We start from the raw sequence: 24,843 nt of genomic DNA on the forward strand, positions 1-24,843 counted from the left end.
AAAAGGTCCAAAATGACTTGATGTTGCTTAACCCTCCAGTTGTCCATTGTCCATTTTCAAAGTATCTATATCAGTAAATTTGGGTTTCTTTTAACCAAAAAATGCTCAAAAAAACTGAATTAAGTTGGCCAGAAGCCTAGATTGAGCACAGAATTAGGTGATAATTTATATTTTTTGCTTTACAAACAGGCAAACCAGAGGACAGAAGGTAAGTACGTGCATTGAAAGTGTTAAAACCATCCAACAAAGCGCAAAAAAGTGTCAAAATTGTCCAAAAAGAAGCATCAAAAGAGTTAAAACTGCCAAAAAAAGCAACAAAAAAGCATGAAAGTGTCAAAATAGTCAAAGTAATTCATAATTTAAGCTTTTTGTAAACTCTAAATGTAGGTATAATTTCATATAAATGAGGTTTATTGACCATGCATTCTGAATATACGTTAACTAGTAATAATAAGATGGAATAAGAAGGTGTAACGTGGAATTTTTGTTTAGAAGCTGTGAACTTGTGTATCTTAGGTAATCAGATTTTCTTTAATCTAACCGCTAAAGAAAGGACAATGACATAGATTTTTCCGAGTCACTCAAACTGCAACTGGAAAATTGTGAAAATCAGAGAAACAAACAGTGATTTTGATTAGGGAGGAGGACATGCGGTCCCCCCGTGGCCCCCCGTGGAAATGACCCTTGCTTGTACTGGATACACTCTGAAATGTAAAAGCAGCTCAAAAGAAGTTCATGCAACTATCTTTTAAAAGCATACCGGCCTTGTACACTTGTTATACGTGTATGACTAAAGAAATAATACAGTATATCCAATGCATTCCCTGCAGATGGATGTGCAAGTACAATGCTTTTTTTGTCTATTTTTCTTTGCCTGTTTTTCTGAACACAACAGTGAGCGCATTAGCTCCGTGGGCAGAGTGAGAGGGAAAGAGGAAACAGTGCTGCTGGAGGGAGAGAAAAGCAGCACATCTGTGAATAATGTGTAGCAGAGAGCGATGCAGAAAGGCTTTGATAAAAGAGACTTTGTGCTCATTCCTGAGGCTGTGCGTCAGCGGACAGCGAGCCCCCGCGAGCGCCCACGGCATCCAATAATGGATTTGATTTCACAGCGAGGAACAACATTAGCACCCCCCGAGTCAAGTCACATCATCGTGTGTTTAGTAAAGGACAGGGGTGGGTGGGGGGTGGGTATGTTCTTCAGAAGTAATCTCTGAAAAGGAGATGAAGGAAGTGTGTGTGTGGAAGAGGGTAGAGATGCACTTGAATGGCTAGTTCACACAGCTTTCCTTAATGGGAGAAAAAACGTGCTCTGGTTTATTGGCATTTCTTTGAACCAATCACAATCGTCTTGGGCGGTGCTAAGCGCTGGACGGAGCCACAGTTCTGCTGCAAAATAGCCTCAGGAAGGAACTTGTTTTGGTGGAACGTGTGTACGTTTAAAAGTAGTTTTAGTCGCAACAGAAAACTCCGATTGGACAGATAGTCTAGCTAGCTGTCTGGATTTACCCTGCAGAGATCTGAGGAGCAGTTAACCAGAGTCCTCAGAAAGGAAGAGGACCATAACTGACATCCGGCCAAAAAGAGGGACATCCAGGGGAATTTTATACGTGACTTTATTTGACTTCACCTACTGTACTTCAGAGAAACATGAAACAAAATGTCTCATGTTCAGGCTGGAATACAACCAGGAATTGTGACACACCTTAGTTTGTTTAACCCGCTGATGAAGACATGAGATGTGGTTCACAGATCCAAAATAAAAAGCTCGTTGGTGGAGCTTTGAGTTGAGCTTATTTCGTCCCTGAATGTAAGAGCAGACTGAAGAACATTTAGCACTTCACTTTGGTTTGTTAAGGATCAAATTACCTTTTAAAGTTACTGATTCTAGGCTTTAGACATATATATATATATATATATATATATATATAATATAAACACATTGCAACATTGCACTTTAAATTAATTCAATACATTGTTAGTTTTTGACACTTGTCACTTTTGCCCTACTGCAGCCAGACAAAAACCTTGAATAAAGCGACAACAAATGCTACGAAAACATAGAAATATGCAAAAAAAAAAAATCATCAGAAAAAGCGACGCAGAAATGCTCCAAAAAAGTCAAAAAAAGGAACCTCAAAAAGCAGTTATGTGTGTGGTTGTGGTTCAGTTTTCCAGTGGTTAAAGACTTTTTGCTTTCACTTTGATCCCCTCTGGTAACAATGTATGGAATTTCATTCTGTCTGATACGTACCATGCCTTCGCCGCTAGGCATCATCTGATTGGTCAGAATCAGCACTCATGCCAGTGGGGTTTATTCGACCAGTGCTGTCGTGCTACGCTGCGTGGTTGAAGGAGGAAAATGTGACAAGATGAGCGCAGACGAACGTGTGAATGCCAGGGAGGAACTGGTGCCTAAATAAAATAAGGCGTCAGCTGTCTGGCAACATGTTGGATACAGTAGAGACGACGCAGCGCGAGCACAGGTACTGTGCAAGTCTGAGGCTACCTCTCTCTCCACCGCTACGTTTAGTTTTTAAGCGTTTTGAGTTTTGAGGTATAGTGCCCAGGGGCACCACATTGTCTTAATACGGGCATGGTTGAGACTGCAACACAACCCCGCAGATTCCAAACCAAAACGGGTCAGAAATGTTCCCTAATGTCTCCGGTTTAGGGGCTCGGAAACACCAGAGCAGGGGGAATGAGAGGGGGAAACGCCAGAGCAGGGCAATGAGAGGGGAAACGCCAGAGCAGGGGGAATGAGAGGGGAAACGCCAGAGCAGGGGGAATAGAGAGGGGAAAGCCCCTAGAGCGGGGGCAGGGGGAATGAGAGGGGAAAGGCCAGGGGGAATGAGAGGGCAAATGCGTGAGAGGGGAAATGAGAGACCAGGAAAACGGCAGGAGGAATGGAGAGGAAAAAGAAAAGCAAGGGGGATGAGAGGGGAAAATGCCAGCAGGGGGAAATGAGAAGGGGAAACATCAGAGCAGGGGGAATGAGAGGGGGAAATGCCAGAGCATGGGGAATGAGAGGGGGAAACGTAGCCAATATCTTTGGCTACATTGACAACTCACATTCACACTGCTCTGGTGTTAAGAGATATTCCTTTTTAAGCAAAAATGTTGCAATGTAACCTGAGTCAAGGGTACACTTTAATATCTGTTTATTTATGGAAAATAATATGCACACCTGACCTGCACACTTCTTCCTGCTTTGGCACTGAACCTAAAATGTTTGTTGCTGATTCAGCCAATGAAAACTCTTCAAACAAATGGAAATGTTCTAGATGTCTCATGCATCATTTGAGATCCAAGTTCAACCGAAATGTTTGGTATCTTTGGAACTTTGGGGGCTTCTGTAAAGAGTCCACAGGGGTTCAAAACCGTCAGACAAAATAAGAAAAAGGGACTTTAAATTACTGATCTTTCATCCCGTTGTCTTTGTCTTTGATTCCAGGTTTGGTTCCAGAACCGGAGAGCTAAGTTTCGCAGGAACGAGCGCGCCATGCTGGCCAGCAAAAACGCCTCGCTCCTTAAATCTTACTCCGGAGACGTGACGGCGGTGGAGCAGCCAATCGTACCGCGCCCTGCACCGCGCCCAAATGACTACCTGTCCTGGGGCAGCGCCGCCCCCTACAGGTAAACTCCACAACAACGCACACACACACGAACACACACACACACACACACTTGTTCACACTGCGCTGCTTCTGTACTAATGCTCGGCTAACACTGCTGTTCTGCAGCACAGAGGAAGAAGTCCTGCTTTCAAAAAGTAATAACAAAAATGTTTAACCAGTAAAATGTCTCTTCATTTGCAAATAAAGGGGTCAGGACGTAATTTTTAAAAATTTAATAAATAAGGTAATAAAACCCCTTAATTATGAATGCAGTGTTTGCAAAATATTGCAGGTATCAACAGTAAAAGTTATGTAAAAAAACAAGTAGTCTATCTTTGGGGATATTCATGCTTTTAACTTAGTTGAAGAAGGAAGAAAGGGAAGAAGATGAAAGAAAAGTAAGGACAGCAGGAAGAAAATAAGTAAAGAAACTACACACAAAAGGAAGGAAGGGAGGAAGGAAGAAAACAAGGAAAGAAGGGACTGATGTGTGAAAGAAAGAAGGGAGGAAGCAAAGGACATAAGGAAGAAAAGGGAACAGGAAAGAGTGAAGGGCAGCCAAAAAGGTAGAAAATAAAAAAAGAAAGTTATATGATGATATGAGTTTAACTCATGTTGGATGCAGGGGAGTAAAAAGTTTAAAATCTCCCAGAATTCAAAATATTCCAAGCCAAGTTGTACTGCAGTACCTAAACTACTACTACTACTACTACTTCAGCACTGACTTCTCCTCGGCTTTCTGCTGCAGAACATCACACACACACACACACACACAAGTGTCTCCAGATAAAAAATACCACAATAACCACATGTTAACACCACCGTAACACACACACACACACACACACACACACACACACAACACACACACACAGACGCTGCTCTTTCTGTTATTGTTTCATTTCCTCCTCTTCTACCTGCACATACCTCTGACCGTCTCTTCTGATCCACCTAGACTCAAACTGCCAGCACACCGCCGTTTAATGTGTGTTATTCTATATTTTTCTTATTCTCTTCAAATCCCATCTTCAGACCCAAACCAACAATGCGTTAGTCCACCTCTCAATACTGTCTGACTTCCTGTCTGCGTCTCACAGCTCCACGTTTCACCAGCAGCTTCCCAAAACAGCAGGTCACCGTCAAACAATCAGGAGCAAAGCGAGCATTTGTCGGGGACTATTTTCAGCGGCGTATTGATCCACATTTGGTGCTCCAGTGAGCGTTTGCAGCAGCAGGGCGTGTGTGTGTGTGTGTGTGTGGGATTGAGGCAGAATAAAGAACAAACTACAGTGCGTGTGTGTTCATAATGAAGGAACATGTCACCCAGTGACACAGAGTGGCTCACTGATGGGTTTTTATGAGACCAGTCTTCCCTGAAATAGAGAGGCGAAGTCCCTCCCCTTCCAGTGGACCTCATGGGACCTTAATTCGGAAAAAATATGAACGGTAGTGAACGGGCAAATAATTTTTTGATCCCGTTTGAATTGAGCCATGGATTACACACATGATGTCCGTCAATTTAAAAGATAATTTTTCAACCAAAGAAAGTCTCAGTTAGCCGTAGGCTTGTCATATGACCACTTAGTTTAGTGTGAAACCGCTCAGTGGACTACATCTCCCAGTGAACTACATTTCTCGTCTCACACAATTGACGTCACCTAGCTTGATGTTCAAATTGCTCGTTAGCTAGCTAGCTTCGATCTGTTAAACAACACATGTAACGTAATGCTGTATCTGAAGTCTCTTTTATATAGACCTTAGTGGTCCCCTAATACTGTATCTGAAGTCTCTTTTATATAGACCTTAGTGGTCCACTAATACTGTATCTGAAGTCTCTTTTATATAGGCCTTAGTGGTCCCCTAATACTGTATCTGAAGTCTCTTTTATATAGACCTTAGTGGTCCCCTAATACTGTATCTGAAGTCTCTTTTATATAGACCTTAGTGGTCCCCTAATACTGTATCTGAAGTCTCTTTTATATAGACCTTAGTGGTCCCCTAATACTGTATCTGAAGTCTCTTTTATATAGTCCTTAGTGGTCCCCTAATACTGTATCTGAAGTCTCTTTTATATAGACCTTAGTGGTCCCCTAATACTGTATCTGAAGTCTCTTTTATATAGACCTTAGTGGTCCCCTAATACTGTATCTGAAGTCTCTTTTATAGTAGTTTTGGTGCCTAAACATAACCACGCTGCGACCATTTCACAACATTAAAGACACTTTTAAAACCTCGACCCATATCGTCGAAAAGTTTGGAGGACTGGTTGGCTGTAACGATACATCAGGCTGTGAGACACACACACACTTGTTAGGAGAAACATCTATTCTTGGTTTGAGTCTTTTTTAACGGGATGTGTTGACAAGAGGAAATCTATCAAATATCTCGAGACTTACTTTAAAGACTTTTGTACCAACTACTTTGACCGTAAGATAAAGGTTGTAGGCGTGCAGTCCGCTAAGCTTTGTCGACACTCTATAAAACAGGTTTGTTGCAGCTTGATGACAAAATGACTTTCAGACATGCAGCTGTGTACACCTGTTTCTCTTTTCCTTTTTCTGTCACTCTCTTCTCTGCCGTGGCCTTCTGCCTGTTTCTCCTACAATGAGTACACAACAGTCCTATCCTGCACACACACACACATATATTTCTAACTCCAAACTAATTGTGTTGAATAAAAACAGCCTTTTGTTTCGACTTTGTTAATTAAGCACCGTCAGGCTTCAATATTAAAACTCTGAGCTAGAGACACAGGGGGACACGAAGACAACGTCTCCTCACTGAGTGACGGCTCTACTGATTGTTTAGGAAACCAGAAACATTGATGTTTACTCTCTGACTTTTCCCGATTCTGTGGGTGCGTGTGTGTGTGTGTGTGTGTGTGTGTGCGTGCATGTGTGCGTGTGTGTGTGTGTGTATGTATGTGTGTGTCTGTGCGTGCGTACGTGCCTGCGTGTGTGTGTGTGTCTGTGTGTGTGTGTCTAGGTGTGTGTGTGTGTGTCTGTGTGTGTGTGTGTGTGTGTGCGTGAGTGTGCATGTGCGTGTCCGTGCGTGTGCGTCTGTGTGTGTGTGTGTGTGTGCGTGTGTGTTTGTGTGTGTGTGTTTTTGTGTGTGTGTGTGTCTCTGACCTTTTTCTGTCTCTCTCTTCTCTGCTGTGGCCTTCTGCCTCTGTTTCCCCTGCAGCCGCATACACAACAGTCCTATCATGCACACACACACACACACACACACACACACACACAAACACACACACACACATATATATATAACTCATCTAACTCCAAACTAATTGTGTTGAATAAAAACAGCCTTTTCCTCGCCCTCAGTCCCGTCGCTCCCCTCTGTCAGCATGAGCAGGGCGGGCCCAGATCCTGTGACCCTCCTGACGAGGTGATAATGTGAAAACAAACCGTACGAAATCCTCTGTTGACCCCTGTGACCCCCCCTCTCTCTCTCTCTGCTACACCACACCAGATAATCCACGCTACATACACAGAGAGAGACACAGCTCTACTGGGCAACATTTTTTGTGACTCTGGTTACATTGGTCGTGATTTACAGTAATCCTCCGTTGTGAAACACGGGTGTAAAATGTCAAACCCCACCCCCCCACCCCCCAGCGGCCGCGGCTCAGACTCCCCGAGAGCTTTTTTGGCCGGACGCAGAGCAGCGAGGGAGGGGAGGGGGGGGGGATCTTTCTTTGTGAAGCAGGAAATAATGCTACGTGGAACACGCTAATGTGGTGCTAACACTTGACTGTATATGATCCTAAAGCTGGTATCCGATGCCGGAGGGGGGGCCAGTGCGAGTGCCACAGAAAATGCTGCCCTCAGAGAACAAGTACGCTTTCACTTTACTACATTCCTGTTGAAGAAAACTCGCCGTATTCTCCTTTTTTAGAGAAGAATACTGCAGTTTCTTTCTTTACATTTTAGTACATTTAGTGTTTTCCAAAAGAGTGTTTTTTTTCTGATTGTTTCTTGAATTGGATTGTGTCTTTTTGAATGGTTCTCTGTCCGTTTTACACTTTTAAAGGATCGTACCAGTGTTTCTGCACATTTCAACCCATTCTCAAAAAAAAGCATTAATTTAATGTTTGTTTATAATTTCTTCCTTTCCTCTGGCAGCCGTTGGTTTCTACAGTAGAAGAGACTCGACCAGTGAGCATCATGTCTGCTCGTTTGGTAACTTTCTAAATCCATCTGCACTCACAGCTGAATTATCACACAAGAGCCTTCCACACAAAACACTTGACCCAAACGGCTTTTACAAATCAAGAAAAGTTAATATAATAATTCTATGTTAACCCTTGTGTTGTCTTCCCATCGACCAACCAAATTTTTGTTTTTTTCCACTCTTTCAACACTAGTGTCGCTTTTCCCAATGTTTTTGTCACTTTTTTCACCATTTTTTGTCATGTCTCTCGGCGGTTTTGAAGCTTATTTCAATTTTTTTGTCACTTTTTTTTAACGTTCTTTTATTAGATTTTTTTCAAATGGTTGTATGGAACCCAAATCTCTGATAAAGACACTTTTAGAAAATGGGACAAATTTTACCCGAGGACAGCAGGAGGAGTTAAGAAAGAACTTCACTTATATATAAATACTACGGTTAAAAGCTGTTTTATGTTAAAGTGCCCATATTATGAAAAAAACCCTTTTTCTGGGATTTGGGGTGTTCTTTTGTGTCTCTGGTGCTTCCACACACATACAAACTTTGAGTGAGATACGGTTTCTGAATGTGTCCTGCCTTCAGTCTCCTAGTGAGCTGTTCAAAATCGGCCTCGGACTGTCACGTCACAGTCCGAAATGAGCTGGCTAACCACAACCGTTAGCTCGTAGCGTTAGCCGGCTAATGCTAGCGTTAGCCGACTAACGCTAACGCTAGCATGCTACGTCGTTCTCAATAGCAAAGCACTGCTACAACACACACAAGTTCACCATAATCTACAAAAGAACTACTTACATGTGCGCCCTCATTTAGAAGTCTCCCAGCTAATCCTGCCTTGTAACTGACCAAAGTTGGAGAAACAGGCTTTCTTTTACTGTCTCTAGAGTTAGCTAGCTGACATGATCTACATCTGAGCTACGCGTATGCGAAAGTGCAATCAAAGATAGTACAGAAGAAGAAGATGAAAAGAGGTCTCACTCTGTAGCTAAAACAGAAACCAGGTGAAAAGAGGATCTGCAGCAGTGAGAGAGAGCTGTGCAGTACAACAACAATATGGTGTTTTTTGAAAATTAAACCATGTAAACCTATTCTGGTACAAGCTTAAAATACAGTTATGAACCTGAAAATGAGCAGAATATGGGCGCTTTAAATCTTCACATGAAGACGATAAATACCCTCATTCCTTCTTAATTCTCATTTTTCATGTTTCAAGAGTTAGAAGCGACATTCAATCGTTATTTCGTTATTTGTCTCTTTGTGCAGATAATTGTTACGCAGCTCCTGCAAAGAGTTTGTGTGTGTGTGTGTGTGTGTGTGTGTGTGTGTGTGTGTGTGTGTGTGTGTGTGTGTGTGTGTGTGTGTGTGCCTCCTGATGATTGATGAATGAAGAGAACCAAACTGAGTGAAAGTCACAAGAGAAGTCTGTAGTTTGGGGCAAGAAAGTGAAAAACCTTGAAGTGGGATGTGTAGGAACAGACACTTTAACAACAACAGAAGCAGACGAGACGATCACCAAAATAAAACACCGCCGTAAATCGACTTCTGCCGCGAACTGAAAACAAAGGCGGCGCAAATTTATGACTTTTTGGTTCAAAACAAAACAAAACAAGTGAATAAATCATGCACGGAGAGAAAAAAAAAACTCTTTTGCAAAACAAAACAAACAACAGACAGAGATTTAAGGTGAAAAAACAGAGAAGGGAAAAAAATGAGAAAAGACAAAAAGAAAGACACACATTTCGGTAACACTTTACAAGAAGGTACACAAAAAAATAGGTATTTAATGATTAGTTACTGTTTTTGAAAGGGTAGTTACCCTTTTTCGTGTAACGAATGATTAGTTACACTTTTTGAAAAGGGTAGTTACTCTTTTTCAGAAGGGTAACGAATGATTAGATACCTTTTTTCAGAAGGGTAGATACCCTTTTTCAAAAGGGTAACTACCCTTTCAAAAACAGTAACTAATCATTAACTACCTATTTCTTTGTGTACCTCACAAGAATTCAATAATTTCTTCAGTGGAAAAAACTATCTGACAGGAAGTGGCCCGAAGCTTTCCGCCACATCTCTCAGGACCTTCATCACACTCTAGTCGTCGATGAAGTCCCTGGGAAGTGTGGCTGAAAGCTCGGGGACTCTGTGCTAAAACCTTTGTATTTGTTATTCTGCCATTTGTTCTACTTTAAAGGTGCCCTGCCATACAAAACTGTTTTTATTTGTATTTTTTTAAACATGTCAGGTCCATATGTGTGTGTGTTATGTGGTGAATGTGTAAATGAACTGCTACCTCCTCTGTCAGCTCTAGCCACTGAACAGAAATAAGCAGAGAAATCAGACCAATCACAAAAGCTGGTCAGTCTGACATCATGCTGCCTGAGCTCATTACTATTCATGAGCTCGCCCAGTTGCACTGGGTAAAGGATGCTGACAGCCAGGCTCTCATTGGCTAGCTGTTAGCCAATCAGATTCAAACAGCTTAGCTAGAATGGCTTGAAACAAGGTAACCAAGGCATTTTTTCCACAAAAAAATGTTAGAGTCCATGGTAGAATTTCAGACATTACCACAAAGTCATGAAATACGTGTGGCAGGGCACCTTTAAGTTAATCTATACTATATTCAAACTCAATAACTCAATAATTGTCAAATTAAATTAACTGTAAAGTTTTGGGATATGTGCCAATTATATCAGAATGTTTTTTTTCTTTTACAACGATATACCTTTGAGGGTGCCACCCCAGTGACAAGCTTTTTTTCCTTAAAGGTAGTGGTAGTGGGTAGGACAACAAGTTCATAGTCGATGGGAAGACAACACAAGGTTTAAGAGAAAGTCATGTGATATGCAGTCAGGTCAAAATGTGCAAAAACACTGGTTCAGTCCCTGGAGGGGATTTTTTTTTCGGGGGGTTGTGAGTGTCTGAAGGTCACATTTAGTCCACATCTCCGTACATGATCAGTGATACCTGTTTTTGTTCCCCCTTTTTCCATATTTCCACAGCTGCGGCTCACGCTGAGCTTCAGCTCGCTGTCAGCCACAGGTGATGTAACCCCCCTTTTCCTCCCCCCTTGCTCTTGTCTCTCAGCGCCATGGCAACCTACCCGCCCACCTGCTCCAACACCAACACGTCCCAGGGCATGAACATGGCCAACAGCATCGCCAACCTGCGGCTCAAAGCCAAGGAGTACAGCTTGAACCAGGTGCCCACGGTCAACTGAGAGGAGGAGAGGCCGGGGGAGCGCTCCGGCCCTGGACCCCCGCCGACGGACCCCGTCTCTGGGTCCAGCATCATCTCACACACCCCGGATCCTGAAGCCTGCTCTTCTCTTTTAACGGAGCAGCCCCGCCTGTGGCGATACTACACCTATATGCAAAAATTGTTTGGACACCGAGCGCTGGCAGGATGTTTTTCCAAAGCTGGCAATTTTTTTATTTTATTTTTTTTTATTCTCCTGAGCATCACTGAACTCTACTTTTGTACAAAAAAATAATAAGAGACACCTAGACTGGATGCTGTAGCCGACAAATATCTGCGTAGTTTTACAATTTTGTGATTGTGACTGAAATGGAAAGATGGTTTTTATTATTTTTTTTTTATCAGAGAACTTGTTCTCGACGGAGACTCGTGTAAGGACTACGTGGCTTTTCCCTTCGGATAGAATGACACCAGATTTGGGATCAACAACACTATTTTTTCATCAACAAAACCGCGAGGACTTCCTCTGACATTTATGCAATTAAAAAGAGAAAGATAGATTTGTTTTTTTCCACATTTCTTTCCATGTTATACCACTGATGACGAGCATTTTGATTTTCATGTAATAGTCCAATATAAAGGAAAAGGCTAATGTATTTTCTGAATCCAAAAAAACCATCTCTTAATATCCTATGATATCCTTTATTTGTAACAGAATAAAAAACTTGTAAATTAATAAAAATGCATTACAAGCAATGCAACGGCACGGTGTCCAATTCCACAGCTCTCACAAAAGACAACATTTTTGGGGGGCATTTTTAGGCCTTTATTTTCACAGGACAGATGAAGATATGAAAGGAGAGAGAGGGGGAATGACAGGCAGCAAAGGCCCACAGGTCGGAGTCGAACCTGCAGCCGCTGCGTCGAGGAGTAAACCTCTATATATGTGCGCCTGCTCTACCTATTGAGCTAACCCGGCCACACAAAACGGTACTTTTTTTTAAAGATTATTTTTGGGGCTTTTCTGCCTTTAATGGCCAGGACAGCTAGGTGAGAAAGAGGGGGGGAAGACATGCAGGAAATCATCACAGGTCGGACTCGATCCCTGGACCTCCACGTCGAGGCATAAACCTCTATGTATATGTGCTCCTGCTCTACCCACTGATCCAACCCGGCCACCAAAAAGAGAACTTTTAAGAGGGAAATCTATGGTTGCTTCAATGCAGACGGACTTCAATCATGCTTCAGAAAAGTATGTATTGATAGTTAAGAGCATTTGGGAGAGCAGAGTGATCTTGGAGCCAGCCCGTGCACGCTCCATAAAAGAGAGATTTACAACTCGAGAACAGATTCTCCTTCACAGAAACCTCAAGCTGTTCCTGCTTTGTGTGTTTTCGTTCCTCCCTGATTACCACAACCTGAATATTTCCATCTTAAAAACAGGATATTTATGAGCAGGGAAATCCTCTCCTTAATACGGAGGGCCCCTGGGCCTCATTTCCCCCCCCCGCGGCATGTCGTACAAGGTGTTTCTTCTCCTTGGCCCCTCATGACCTCCGGCGTCAACAAACACACGTTGACGCTGGTCCTCGTACGGCGCACAGAGGGCCGTAAAAAGTGGGCTCCAATCAAAGCTGCAGCTGATGCGGTAGCGTTTCCATTTTTCTCACACAAACACGTCGTCTGTGGGAATATTTTTTTTTATTTTTTTTTTTGGGGAGAGTTTTATAGTTTACAACTCAGAAATACCCGAGAAAAGTGCAAACACTTGATTTGCTTCTGCCTTACCCTTGAAAACATTCAACATTTAATTTAGCTTTGGCGATGGCGAACATTATATACATTGTGACAGTTTGTCTGCGACATTATTCTGAATTCGTATTGCTTTTTGTTAAATTCGGCATGAAAGTGAACACATTCACTTTCAGTTGTTTCAGGAAACTTTTATCTCGTAAAGTTTGCCGTTGGCTTTTGTCTTCCCGCTGTGTCTTCGTGCTGTTTCTTTGGCGTCCACCATCAGTTATTCAGTGTTTCAGCCTCATGTTTCCTTTTATTGTTCAAGTACTCTTATTTCAGTTCAGCTTTGACATGCTGGTACTTTACAGAATACCTTATATCATCATTTTTCACTTTCCTGATTCAGATTTTTACATTCAGCACGTGATATGCTCACAAAACATTCCCGTTGCTGAGTGGAAAACAGCCTCGATGAAAGTACGCCAGTGACTTTTTGTAAAGAGTTTTAGAGGGAATGAAGTCTTAGAATTTGACTTTGACTTGTGGAGTGTAATCCATCAGATCTGAAAAGCAGGACAAATAAATGTAGGGAGCTTTTCATCGTTTCATAATCTCCAGTGTGGGAGGTTTTCCTGCTCCGAATTGGAAATTGAATGTCGGACTTTTGCCTGTAATATTTTCTCCGGTGAAGTTGAAGGATCTAAGCACTTCTTCCGCTTGTTTAAGCCCAGCTGTGTGTGAGCTGAGCGGGGGTTATAGTCCTAATAAAGAGGCGCTTCATTGACGCGATGACTCAGGTTGTTTTTTTCCTGACTCGTATGCCACATAAAAAAAAAAAAAAAAAAAAAGAAGGGATATTTCTCTTTCTTTTCTGTTGTTGGGTTTTTACCCTGAGCCTCGCTGATCCCTGACTGTGGTATGTCCAGTGTCAGACCCCTGTACCCCCCCCCCCCGCCAGGCGCCTGCTCTCACCTTTCACGGCCAGGGCCTGGCCTGACCTGAAGTGATTCCAGATGTGGAGATCTATTTTGACCCCCCCCCCCCACCCTTCACCCTTTCCCTCCTCCTCTTTCTTTTCCTCCTCCTCCTCCTCCTCCTCCTCCCCTATTGGCCCCCGAGGCCGCGGCCAGCCACTCCATCAGGGCTGACAGCGTCCCCTCGGACAGCGTCTCTCCTCGCCTCAGCACATGACATGCAAGGCAGCCCCCCCCCCCCTTCCCACCACCACCACAGCTCCTTCTCCCTCCCTCCCTCCCTCTCTCTCCCTCCCTCCCTCTCCGTCGCCCTCACCCACCCACCCCCATCCTCAGCAACACATCTGGAGCTCATTACAGAGGAGACAGTGAGAGCGAGGGAGGGGCGGGTAGTCTGCGTGCACAGTGTGTGTGTGTGTGTGTGTGTGTGTGTGTGTGTGTGTGTGTGTGTGTGTGTGTGTGTGTGGTGCGTGCAAGAGAGCGGGAAAGAGAGTATTTGTTAACCCTTCTCCCTTAAAACATCCACCTTTTTTTTTTTTTTCTTCTCTCCCCTCTTTTACTCTCTTTGTTTCTTTTCATCAGCGGTGGAAGAAGCATTCGGATCCTTTACTTCAGTAAAAGTACTAATGCCACACTGTAAAAAAAATACTCCGCTACAAGTAAATGTCTTGCGTTGAAAATGTTAGTCAAGTGAAAGTATTTTAGTATCATTAGGAACAGGTACATAAAGTATTAAAAGTAAAAGTAATCCATGCAGAAAAATCCTCCCATTTCAGAAACTGGAAACGATCCAAACCGTTGTGTCAATCAACTAAGTGTTTAATCGGCTAATTATTTCAGCTGTGACCTATATATTGTTGGGTAGTTTATAATAACACATTGTATTTTATGAAATACATGTGTTTTGTGAGCAGAGATCTTCATTTGTAAAGTAACTAAAGCTGTAACAGATGAATGTAGAGGAGTAAAAAGTGCAATATTTCTCTCTGAAATGTAGCGGAGTAGAAGTAAACCGTGGCACGAAAAGAAAAGACTCAAGTAAAGTGCAAGTACCTCAACATTTGGACTTAAGTACAAGTACTGGAGTACATGTACTCAGTTACATTCCACCGCTGATTTTCTTTCCTAGCTTCTCTAGCTCTCCCTCCGTCCCTCGCTCTCTTCTTGCAGTGATCTTTGTCCCGCTGTCAGTGCCACATGATCACAAATACTTTATTAATGAGCGGTTTTGGAACAGCTTTTGCTCGGCACATGAAAAAAAAAAAAAAAAAAAACGAGGAGAGAAGAGAAAATCTCGGAGCAGCTTGAGTGAAATACTGCACAGCTGTTAACAGTGTGTGGTTTTGGGTGAACAACCAAAAGAATTTCCCCGAGATGTGGAGTTTCCACGCAAAGTCAAGTTGACTGAGAGGTTGCACTGTTTGTGTGATTAAGTCACTATTATTACACACTTTTCATAAACACAGATGCAGGCTAGAATACACCCTCTGTTGGGCTGTAAAGGAAATATAATTAACTTCAAACTGCCATCTCAAGGTGAACGCTGATGACCATATGTACGGTACGCCGATTGCCAACGAGCGCTTGTTTCTTTTCTTCAGGATGCGAGGAAATCTGGCTGCCTTTTCTCCCATGGAAAAGAACAGAAGATGGTCAATTTTTTTCTGATTAGCGTGGACTATTTGTGAAAGTATGCACAGGATGTCACAATAGTTTAACGGCCTAAAAAGTCATTAAATCTCTCAGAACCTGGAGACCATGTGAACTTTAAATGGTAACTCCAGTTCAATACTCTGCTGCGATGATGTCCGAACGGGAAAACAGAAAACAGCCCATAATCTCTTCAAATTACATTCATGTTGGACATTTCTGCAGGTTACTGTTGGCCTCAAGTGCCATAGGCATAACAAACAGGTGGTTACAACCCCCCCTAGTCTCGCATTGCCCCTGAAAAACGTGCTCTGGTTTATTGGCATTTCTTTAAACCAATCACAATCGTCTTGTGCGGTGCTAAGCGCCGTTCGGAGCTAAGCGCCGTTCGGAGCTACGGTGCCTCTGCAAAATAACCTCGGGAAGGAACTTGTTTTGGTGGAACATGTGTACGCTCAAAAGTAGTTTTAGTTGTGCAACAGAAAGCTCAGACTGGACAGATAGTCTAGCTAGCTGTCTGGATTGACCCTGCAGAGATCTGAGGAGCAGTTAAGCAGAGTCCTCACAAATCCACCGGAGGTTAGAATTTACAAACGAAGGTAACGGCACATCCGAAAACGGATATCCGAAAAGAGGGCAGAATTTCCGGCAGAACAAGAGCAATCCCGGGAAGTGGATATAGACTACAACCCGCCCCAATAATTAAAACTGGCCAGTGCAACCACTCCAAAAATCTATTATAATTTCCTTTCCATAATTAAAGACATTTGAAAGATAACTTGATGCAGAAAAGGCAGAAATTGTTGCAGAAAATTCACCAGAATGCAGGAAATGAAGTGTTTGATATGCTCAAAATGAAATAATTTTTTGTTCAAAAGTGGAGATCTTAACTCTCCACCCCCCAACCTGCGTTACTTTGCTCTGCGCCCCACCTAGTGGTGCGCTGAGAGCAAATCACGTATCTTAAAGTTGGAGTCAGGGGATTCTGAAAAAGAGATTGTTGATATTTGAACTTGACAGGAATTCATTCCTCCCGTCGGTGCTCGTTTTAGATGTGTTTCCCATTTACAGAGCCAGGTTTCTGTCCACAGCTAGTGGACTGTTGAATTTGACAAAAGATGTATTGGATTAGAACAGCTCACTCTACCCTTAAAGAGATATTTTGCCGATTTTAAACCTGCTCTGTGTCATCTTTGTGTGTTCAGATTAGAGATGGTCCGATACCATATTTTGCTTCCTGAGACCGATTCCGATACCTTAACTTGCATATCGGCCGATACAGAGTACTGATCCGATACCAGTGTGTCATATATTTGATCATGTTTTAACAGCAGTGTACTACTATCACTGTATGGATTGTTGTTCGGTCTAAATTCATGGTATCAGATCGGTGCATGAACTCCAGTACTTTAACGATACTCGCATTTTAGGCAGTATCCGAGGCTTTTCCGAACGTCTCTAGTTTACATGAACAGTGTTTGGCTTCCCTCTGTGGCGTCACAGACGTCCGCCGAGGTCGAAGCAAAACAGCGTGCTCCAGGTCGTCCGGCGGATCTCAGCAGACCTCCGCTGCTGCGCTACTCCGTGCACTGGCGCCACGGAGGGAAACCAAACACTGTCCACACAAAGATGACACAGAGCTGCATTAAAAACAGCAAAGTATCCCTTCAAGTGTGGTTGAGTTTGCTGACCATAGAACTTATTTCTTTTCTTCCTTAACCATCACAAAGTTGCCGAGTGCAGATCTGATGTCGTTGAACATCATCTGGGGTTTTACATCACCCAATATCTCTAATATAAACAGGGTTGCAAGAAGTTTAGCCAACTGAGACTCCTCGATAAAGGATGATTCCGGTTTATTATTATAACTTCGGTCTTATTTTGTAGTTTTGGACATCATCACCAAGTTAATTTCTGAGATCTGGAACACAGATAACTCCCTAAAAAGAGTTAGTCAGATGATCAAACAGGTTGTAAACAAGCAAACATTATAATACGGGTTATCTAATCCACCTGAGTGCACCTGACAGGTTGCTAATAATCCCTCATTGCACAGGAGAACTGTGTCTGCACACAACTACAGTAACTACGGCATAAGTTAAAGTGTCTGACAACATTACAGAAAGGATCCCTTCAGAGACAGACCTTTAAAACCTCTTTGAGACCTTTCTGTTTAACCAGAAACAGATCTGAAGTCGCTAGCGCTAAACCCACCATTTAAAAAAGCACTACTTTTAGCGTGTACAGAGCAAACATATTTTCACATGTAAATCAGTAAACTGTGTGTTTATTTCAACCAAAACTAGATTGGTGATGGTTGGAAATGTGGACAGACGACCAAAAACAGTTTTTCATTGTTTTTATTTTTATTCTGTTGACTTTGAATGAAGTGTATTTTACGATGCTAAAATTACTGTTTATTTACATGGAGTCTGGTGGGTTTAGGGAACGCAATTTCAGAAAGGTCAACCTCCTTAGAAATCCTTTCCATAATGTTGTCAGACACTTAGAATATTAATCTGAGTCTGTCAGCGGCAAGAAACGGTAGCTACCCTTTAATGGGACAATGCAATAATTAATACGCAAGAAACTAAACATACACAATATAATTTGATAACACAACTCATATGATAACAACAAAACACACACATACAAAATAGGTGGTTTCTTTGTTACAAGAATATTCCTAGAAATGCACATAATGATTAGAATAGTCTATTTTTCTATTGGTCACCCTTCACGTCTGTCTGTGGGTTTTGCTAAGGTGAATATAGCTCAATAAAATGTTTCCAAATAAGCATTTTTGTTTTGGACGTACAAGGTTAGCCACCCCTCCTCCCCCGACAGAATTAGCCCAGGTGATCAGAATGATTTGCCATATATACTGCAGATGAAAGTTGCCCCAAAAAGCTTTTGAGCTGTTTCTTCTCTTTCTCTTCACATGACAGCACATTTCCAAACTCAAGAATTACAGGATATGTCAGCGCAAACCTAAATGTCACGCTGTATTTTCCCATGCTGCATGTAACACAGCGACAAAGATAGTTTCTGTCTTGTCCTGGAAGTAACTTAATTACGGTGTTCATAAAAAGCTTCTGGCTTGACTTTAAATGGCGGCTGTGAGCGTTCTGGTCCTGGATGAATTAGCATTTTTCTGTCTCGGCCCCGCCGAGGCCCCAAAACAACAATTATGGTGAACGGCATGACGTGAGCTCCGAGAAATCGTTACTATATATAAGCATTGCGCGGAGTTCATATTCCCTCATGGCACATGAACTATTTAAAGTATTTTGGAGGACTTTCTCGGTCTCTTACAGGAAGTTTCACCCTCTCGCAGCAGAACACGTGTACGACCTGGGAAATATGTAAAAGGTCTCCGGAGCACAGACAATAACTGAGCCGACCTGGTCCGTTTCGCCTGTTGATAAAGCGTAAAGTATCTTAATACCATACTAACTTATTACCCAATTCTGTGGTACATCTTTAAGCCAACTTCATTCCATCTAGTTTAACCCTTGTGTTTCCCTCGGGTCAACTTTGACCCGTTTTCAAAGTTTTTCATATCACAAATATTGGTTTCTTTCAACCCTAATTGCCCCAAACCAGTCTGTGATCCACTCAACATCCTCTGATCTTGACTATTAGTCAAAATAATTCATAATTTCTAGCTTTTTTAAACTCAAAAATGAGGTAGGCTATATTGTCATATCAATTAGGTTTATTGACCATTAATTAAAAAAAAAGCATTGAAAAGAGTGACAAAAGGGCACTTGTGTAGCTCACCTGCTCCCATAATAGAATGAATGAATGAATTCCCGTGTGCGTGTCAGCCGCTGAGCAGCGCCATACTATCCATTATGTAACTGACAGAGGCACAGTCCTCACGCGGGTTCGGTTCCGACCTGCGGCCCTTTGCTGCATGTCTTTCCTCAGCTCTCTCCCCTTTCATGTCTAAGCTGTCCTATCTAATAAAGGTCTTAAATTCCAAAAGATATTCTTAAAAAACGACGGAAGGACAACACAGGGTTAACAATTATTTCTTGCATTCATGGTCAATAAACCTAATTTAAATGAAATGAAATGATACCTAATTTCTGAGTAAAATGAGGAGAAATGATTAGTTTGTTTTGGATTATAACAGACTGGTACATATGTAAAATATTAGCCAGGATATCCCCAGGTCAAAATGAGCCGATGCATTTTCATTCACAAACATAAACAGAGAGCTGACAAAAAAAGGGGGCAAACTATTTTAGGAAGAATTGTCTTGAAAATGGGTCAAACATAAGGTTTAAAATCCGTTTCGGTCCTCCTGTTGTCCTCCAGTTAAATTTGACCTATTTTCGAAAAGTTTCTATATACCCGAAATTTGGATTTATAACGTGGATGGTTCCATATGACCATTACTCTTCACAAGTAAAATAAATGACCAGTTCACTACTTTCATTGAATTTGGGTGTTATAAAATGTTAAGGCATTGATAACAATTTAACAAAATTGATAAAAGAACATTGAAAAAGTGACAAATGTGGGAAAAAGTTTCAAAAACTTGGAAAAAACTAAAAAATGTCAAAACAAATGCAGAAAAAGCGACAAAAACGTCAAAAAAATGCAGAAAAAAGAGACAGACATAAGCCTCAAAAATGTCAAAAAAATGCAGAGAAAAGCGACAAAAACTTCGATAAAAGTGACCAAAACTTTGAAAAAAAAGAGTTTTAATTTTAAATTTTGACCTGGAAAAACTAAAAATTGCACAGTCAACGGGAGGACGAACACAAGAGTTAAAACTGTCTCCTCCACGGCCGACACAAAGCAGTCAAACCCTTTAAAAGACAGCGTTATCTGACAGATTCCAAGCAGAGCCTGTTGAGTGGCCGTGATTGTACCCGTCAGTGTTAAGTGTGTGATACACTGTCCAAACTTCAGGCTCTTTCAGCTCACTTTGAAGACATATTGTATAAGAGAGGGTCAGCAGAGCTGCACATCCATCCTCTCCAACGGCTCCAACTGGCAGGCTTCAGAAATGAGATCAGACAGGAAGCAGCCCAACATCAGACAACTGGGACTTCCACCCACCCGGGACAGTTGAGCTGATGACAGTATCTGAAGTGTCCATGTGTAACCTTTTCACAGATTATCAGCTGTCTCACGCCCTCTGCTGGACGCCACCGCTCCACACAGCTGCAGGTCAGGAGAAGCTGCCAAAAAAACTGACCAAGTACAGTTCCTCAATTTAATAAAGTAAAGAGAGACACTCATCTTGTGAAGTAATTGGTGTAAATACATGCTTCCTAAAACACCTTATCTTGTTTAACCCTTGTGTTGTCCTCGGGGCAAATTGGACCTGTTTTCAAAGTTTTTTAACCAAATTTCCTGAAATTATTTGTTTAAATGGTTTCAAAACAGCATCCTGAATGAACTTTGACATAAAGTCTACTCAACATCCTCTGATCTTAACTATTAGTCAAAATAATTCATAATTTCTGCTTTTTTTTAACTCAAAAATGAGGTATAATGTCATATATATTAGATTTTTAAAAATGAACTTTAAACAAAAAAAGGGTTGAAAACATTCACAAAAAAGCGCCAAAATCGTCAGCTACCTAAAAAAGTTAATTTTCAATTTTTACCCAAATGTTCATGGTCGACGGGAAGACAACACAAGGGTTAAAAAATTGATAGAAATCATTCTATTTTAGCCCGTTTTAGTCGGATATCAAAGAAGAAAGTGTGGGACAGGTTGCTGCGCTATAGAATCAAGAACTTGATCTTAGGAAATACTTCGAAGAAGAAGTCAACAAAACAACCACGCAACAGGATCCATCCAGCTGTTCCCGAGCTTTCGATTACAACCCACTGTCTTCCTCGGCAGATAGAGTCTCCAAGTAGTTTATTTGGAGTGCAACAAACTGAACTGGAGAATAGGGTTGGGTACCGAAACTATGGAACCGGTTCCTACGCAAACGGTAGTATTTGGACCGGATTAGAATACAAATTTCGGTTCCTCATTTTGGTTCCGGAAAAGTTTGAAGCTGGTTGGCATACCAACTCAACAACATTTATTTTGTTGTTACTTGTTAATAATGTAACTGTTATTTGTCAAATTATTGTAGTTATGTGTTTGGTGACTTAGGTTTACTTATTATATATTTAAGTACTTTAAAACGTTAATATATTGTTACATTTAAATGATTTTTAATAGTTTTTCAAGAATCGGTTTAGGAATCGGAATCGTTTTAAAAGTACCGGTTCGGCATCGGAATCGTAAAAATCCAAACGGTACCTAACCCTACTGGAGAATGCAATGTCTGAATAAATCGCAGTGCACGGGATTGCTTGAATGTGCAAGAAGAAGGCGAAGTTTAGTCGGAATGGGTTAGTAAAAAGTGGGAATGTGTTGTCTTCCCGTTGACCAGGAAAATGTCTTTTTATGGGTCAAAATTTAAAATACAAGCTTTTTATTCAGCATTTTGGTCACTTTTCTCAATGTTTTTGAAGCCTTTGACAACGTTTGTCACTTTTTTCCAATTTTTCCGGTCCCTATTTCCAAAGTTTGTCAATTTTTTCTGCGCTTTTTGACGTTTTTGTTGTTTTTTTCCCCACGTTTTTAATCTTTTTCTGTCATTTTTGTCACTATTTTTTAATGTTCTTTTATCATTTTCCTTTTTCAAATGCTATGAAATTGAATAAAAAAAAAATTCAATGATAGTAGTGAACTGATCATTTATTTTACTTGTGAAGAGCGTTGTAGGGAATCATCCACCTTATTATTTTTTGATAATTTGGTTGAAAGAAAACCCAAATTTCTGATATAGAAACTTTTTGAAAATGGGTCAAATTTGACCCGAGGACAACAGGAGGGTTAATTAGTATACATGGCATTGAAAAGTCCAATAATACCATTAATGTTTAAAAGATGAGAATTCAAAGGCCCCACCCCCCCAATCATAATAATAATTTTCAGCATATTTGTCACATTTTTTGAAAAAGATTTTCAATGTTACTGACGCCTTTATCAAGGTGTTTTGGACAGTTTTCTCGCACTTTAGTCACCTCTCTTTTTAGCTGTTTTTTCAAAGTTTTTGGAGCTTTTTCCCGATTTTTTGTCACCTTTTGACGTTTTTATCTCTTTTTTCAAATTCTTTTTTTTTATAGGTAATCTTTCATGTTTTTGCACTTTTTTTCAGTACGTGCATACATGTCCCGGGACAGATAGTTGGAGATCTCAACCCCCCACAATGTGGAACCCAAAGTTAAGCCCTTGTGTGAAATATAATGATATAATATTTTTTTAAAGCTGATGTGTAGCTGAACTTGATCTTAGAAAATACCTGAAACAAGTTGACCAATCAATTACACCACAAGCTCCCTCCAGCTGTTCTGGAGCTTTCGATTATAACTCACAGTCTTCCTCAGCAGATGGAGATGCATGGGAAACAAGACTTTACAGACTCAATTACAGACAACAACCGACTTGTAATGATTGAATTGTGTGTGTGTGTGTGTGTGTGTGTGTGTGTGTGTGTGTGTGTGTGTGTGTGTGTGTGTGTGTGTGTGTGTGTGTGTGTGTGTGTGTGTGTGTGTGTTTGTGTGTTTTATGAGAACATTTCCAAACCCTTCAGACTTTAGGAGAAATGTTTTGACTCCCATTAAAAACTGTCTGGTAAGGTTTTAAATACTATGAGGTGCTGAGTATCGTTTGAAACGAATATGAATTTGATATTCGACCATAACACCATAATCGCATACTATCATTTAGAGTCTGAGAGAGAGAGATTTGACTTCTTTAATGTGTATATGTCTGTGATGAAATGACGCTTGTGTGTCTCTGTGTCTTTATGTTTCTCCCGGGTCCCTCTGAGCTGCTGGCTGAGGCCGAGAGGAAGAAACTACAAAGTCCATCTGTGGTGGAGTCTCTAATGCGCTCCACGCCGGCCAGTTGGAGATGATTATTGGGAGTAACACGACACTGCATGGGCTTGGATCAAATCAGCCGCATGTGGGCACATGTTACAGGTCTGGGCATGCATGTAGACGTCCTAACACGGGATAGAGAAGTGTGTGTGTGTGTGTGTGTGTGTGTGTGTGTGTGTGTGTGTGTGTGTGTGTGTGTGTGTGTGTGTGTGTGTGTGTGTGTGTGTGGTAAAAGAGAGAGGGATACAGTTTATGTGCCTTTTGATCAGCGCCTAAACTTGAGGCTATGAGGAATGTTTCTTTTTCTCCTTTGAAGGCAGCTTGAGTTTTCTGTAATAGTTTTGTTTCAGCTGGGGCCTATGTGTGTGTGTGTGTGTGTGTGTGTGTGTGTGTGTGTGTGTGTGTGTGTGTGTGTGTGTGTGTGTGTGTGTGTGTGTGTGTGTGTATGGTTGTGGGTGTTATGTGTGTGTGTGTGTATTCAGCGTGGTATAAATGGGGGCGAGCTCTGAAATGAATATCATTGTCACATCTCGTGCCAGAGCAAATTCCGCGTCCAAAACGAGCAGTTGGAAAAATCTGCCTTAAATTTTCCTTCACTGGTGGCTGTGCATGCGCTCTGCCCCTCCAACTCTTTCTCTCTCGTACACACACACACACACACACACACACTAACTTGCAGATCCAGTTGGCCTGCAGCAAGTGGACCCCACAGTTTATTTTTTTCTCAATTATCCATTTAGTGTAAGTGGCAGGCGCCTGATGGGCTCCACGCCGAGAGGAAATGTTTGCATTGTCCTCATTTAACAATGGCGTTTAAACTAATACCTGATTAGCTCTGAGAGACAGATTTGGGAGACAGCTGGCTGTGACGCTGTTCTGTTTCTTTGTTTTTCTAGTTCCAGTAATTGCCTCCTACCATCACGACCTCTCTCACACACACTCACTGAGACGGCTGGTTTTAAAACTTTAATTAGCTTTAATCAGAGTGTTTTTTTTTATTTAATTTAAGAGACAACTTCTGTATCTGTGCTCAAAAATTCTGCACTATGAGCCTTGTCTAAACCAGAGTGGAGCGCAAGGAGGTGATCACACACACCCCCCTCCCCCCCAGCCCCTTCCCATTCAACACACACTGTGATTCTACACAGGGACGTAGCACAACATTCTGGGCCCTGTAGAAAGGCATTTTCTACGGGCCCCTCCACGCATCCACAGCTATTCATTCTAGCATCTTTTTGGGCCCTCCTCACATGAGGGCCCTGGGTACTCAGTCCCTTCCCCCCCCCTACACACAAAGTTTGAACACACTTTCCCATGATAAAGTATGTCCAAACTTTAGACTTGGTATTTGTATTTACTCTCTTCTCACTAAAAGTAGTCAAATTATTGAAGAACATTTGAATCAGCCAATCACATCCCTTCCTCATGTTTACATTTTGAACTGCAAATTCCTCCCAGGTTATGAATAAAAAAAATCTCAGACAAATGACAAGGACATCGAGCTTAGAAATCTAGACGCCCCCTAGCGGCAGCAAATGTAATTTGCAGCCAGGGTCCGTCTAGCAACTCTCCGTTGGCTTGCGACCTGG

At 41.7% G+C, this 24,843-nt stretch overlaps 1 protein-coding gene across 12 annotated transcripts in view; it reads left to right on the top strand.

The window, feature by feature from the left end:
• The window catches only part of prrx1b (paired related homeobox 1b), a 33,882-nt gene extending 22,147 nt beyond the window's left edge, over window positions 1-11,735 (top strand). Inside the window, exons 3-7 of one of the 12 annotated variants that reach the window (XM_039812509.1) lie at window positions 3,455-3,636; window positions 6,926-7,007; window positions 7,392-7,457; window positions 7,745-7,801; window positions 10,869-11,735. In XM_039812509.1, the coding sequence (XP_039668443.1) occupies window positions 3,455-3,636; window positions 6,926-7,007; window positions 7,392-7,457; window positions 7,745-7,801; window positions 10,869-11,096 (615 nt within the window). In that variant the 3' untranslated portion in view covers window positions 11,097-11,735. The other 11 variants (XM_039812510.1, XM_039812511.1, XM_039812512.1 and 8 more) reach the window with 11 other exon arrangements.
• The last annotated feature ends 13,108 nt before the right edge of the window (window positions 11,736-24,843 follow it).

This window comes from Perca fluviatilis, chromosome 9, assembly GCF_010015445.1.
Source record: "Perca fluviatilis chromosome 9, GENO_Pfluv_1.0, whole genome shotgun sequence".
Lineage (NCBI taxonomy): Eukaryota > Metazoa > Chordata > Actinopteri > Perciformes > Percidae > Perca > Perca fluviatilis.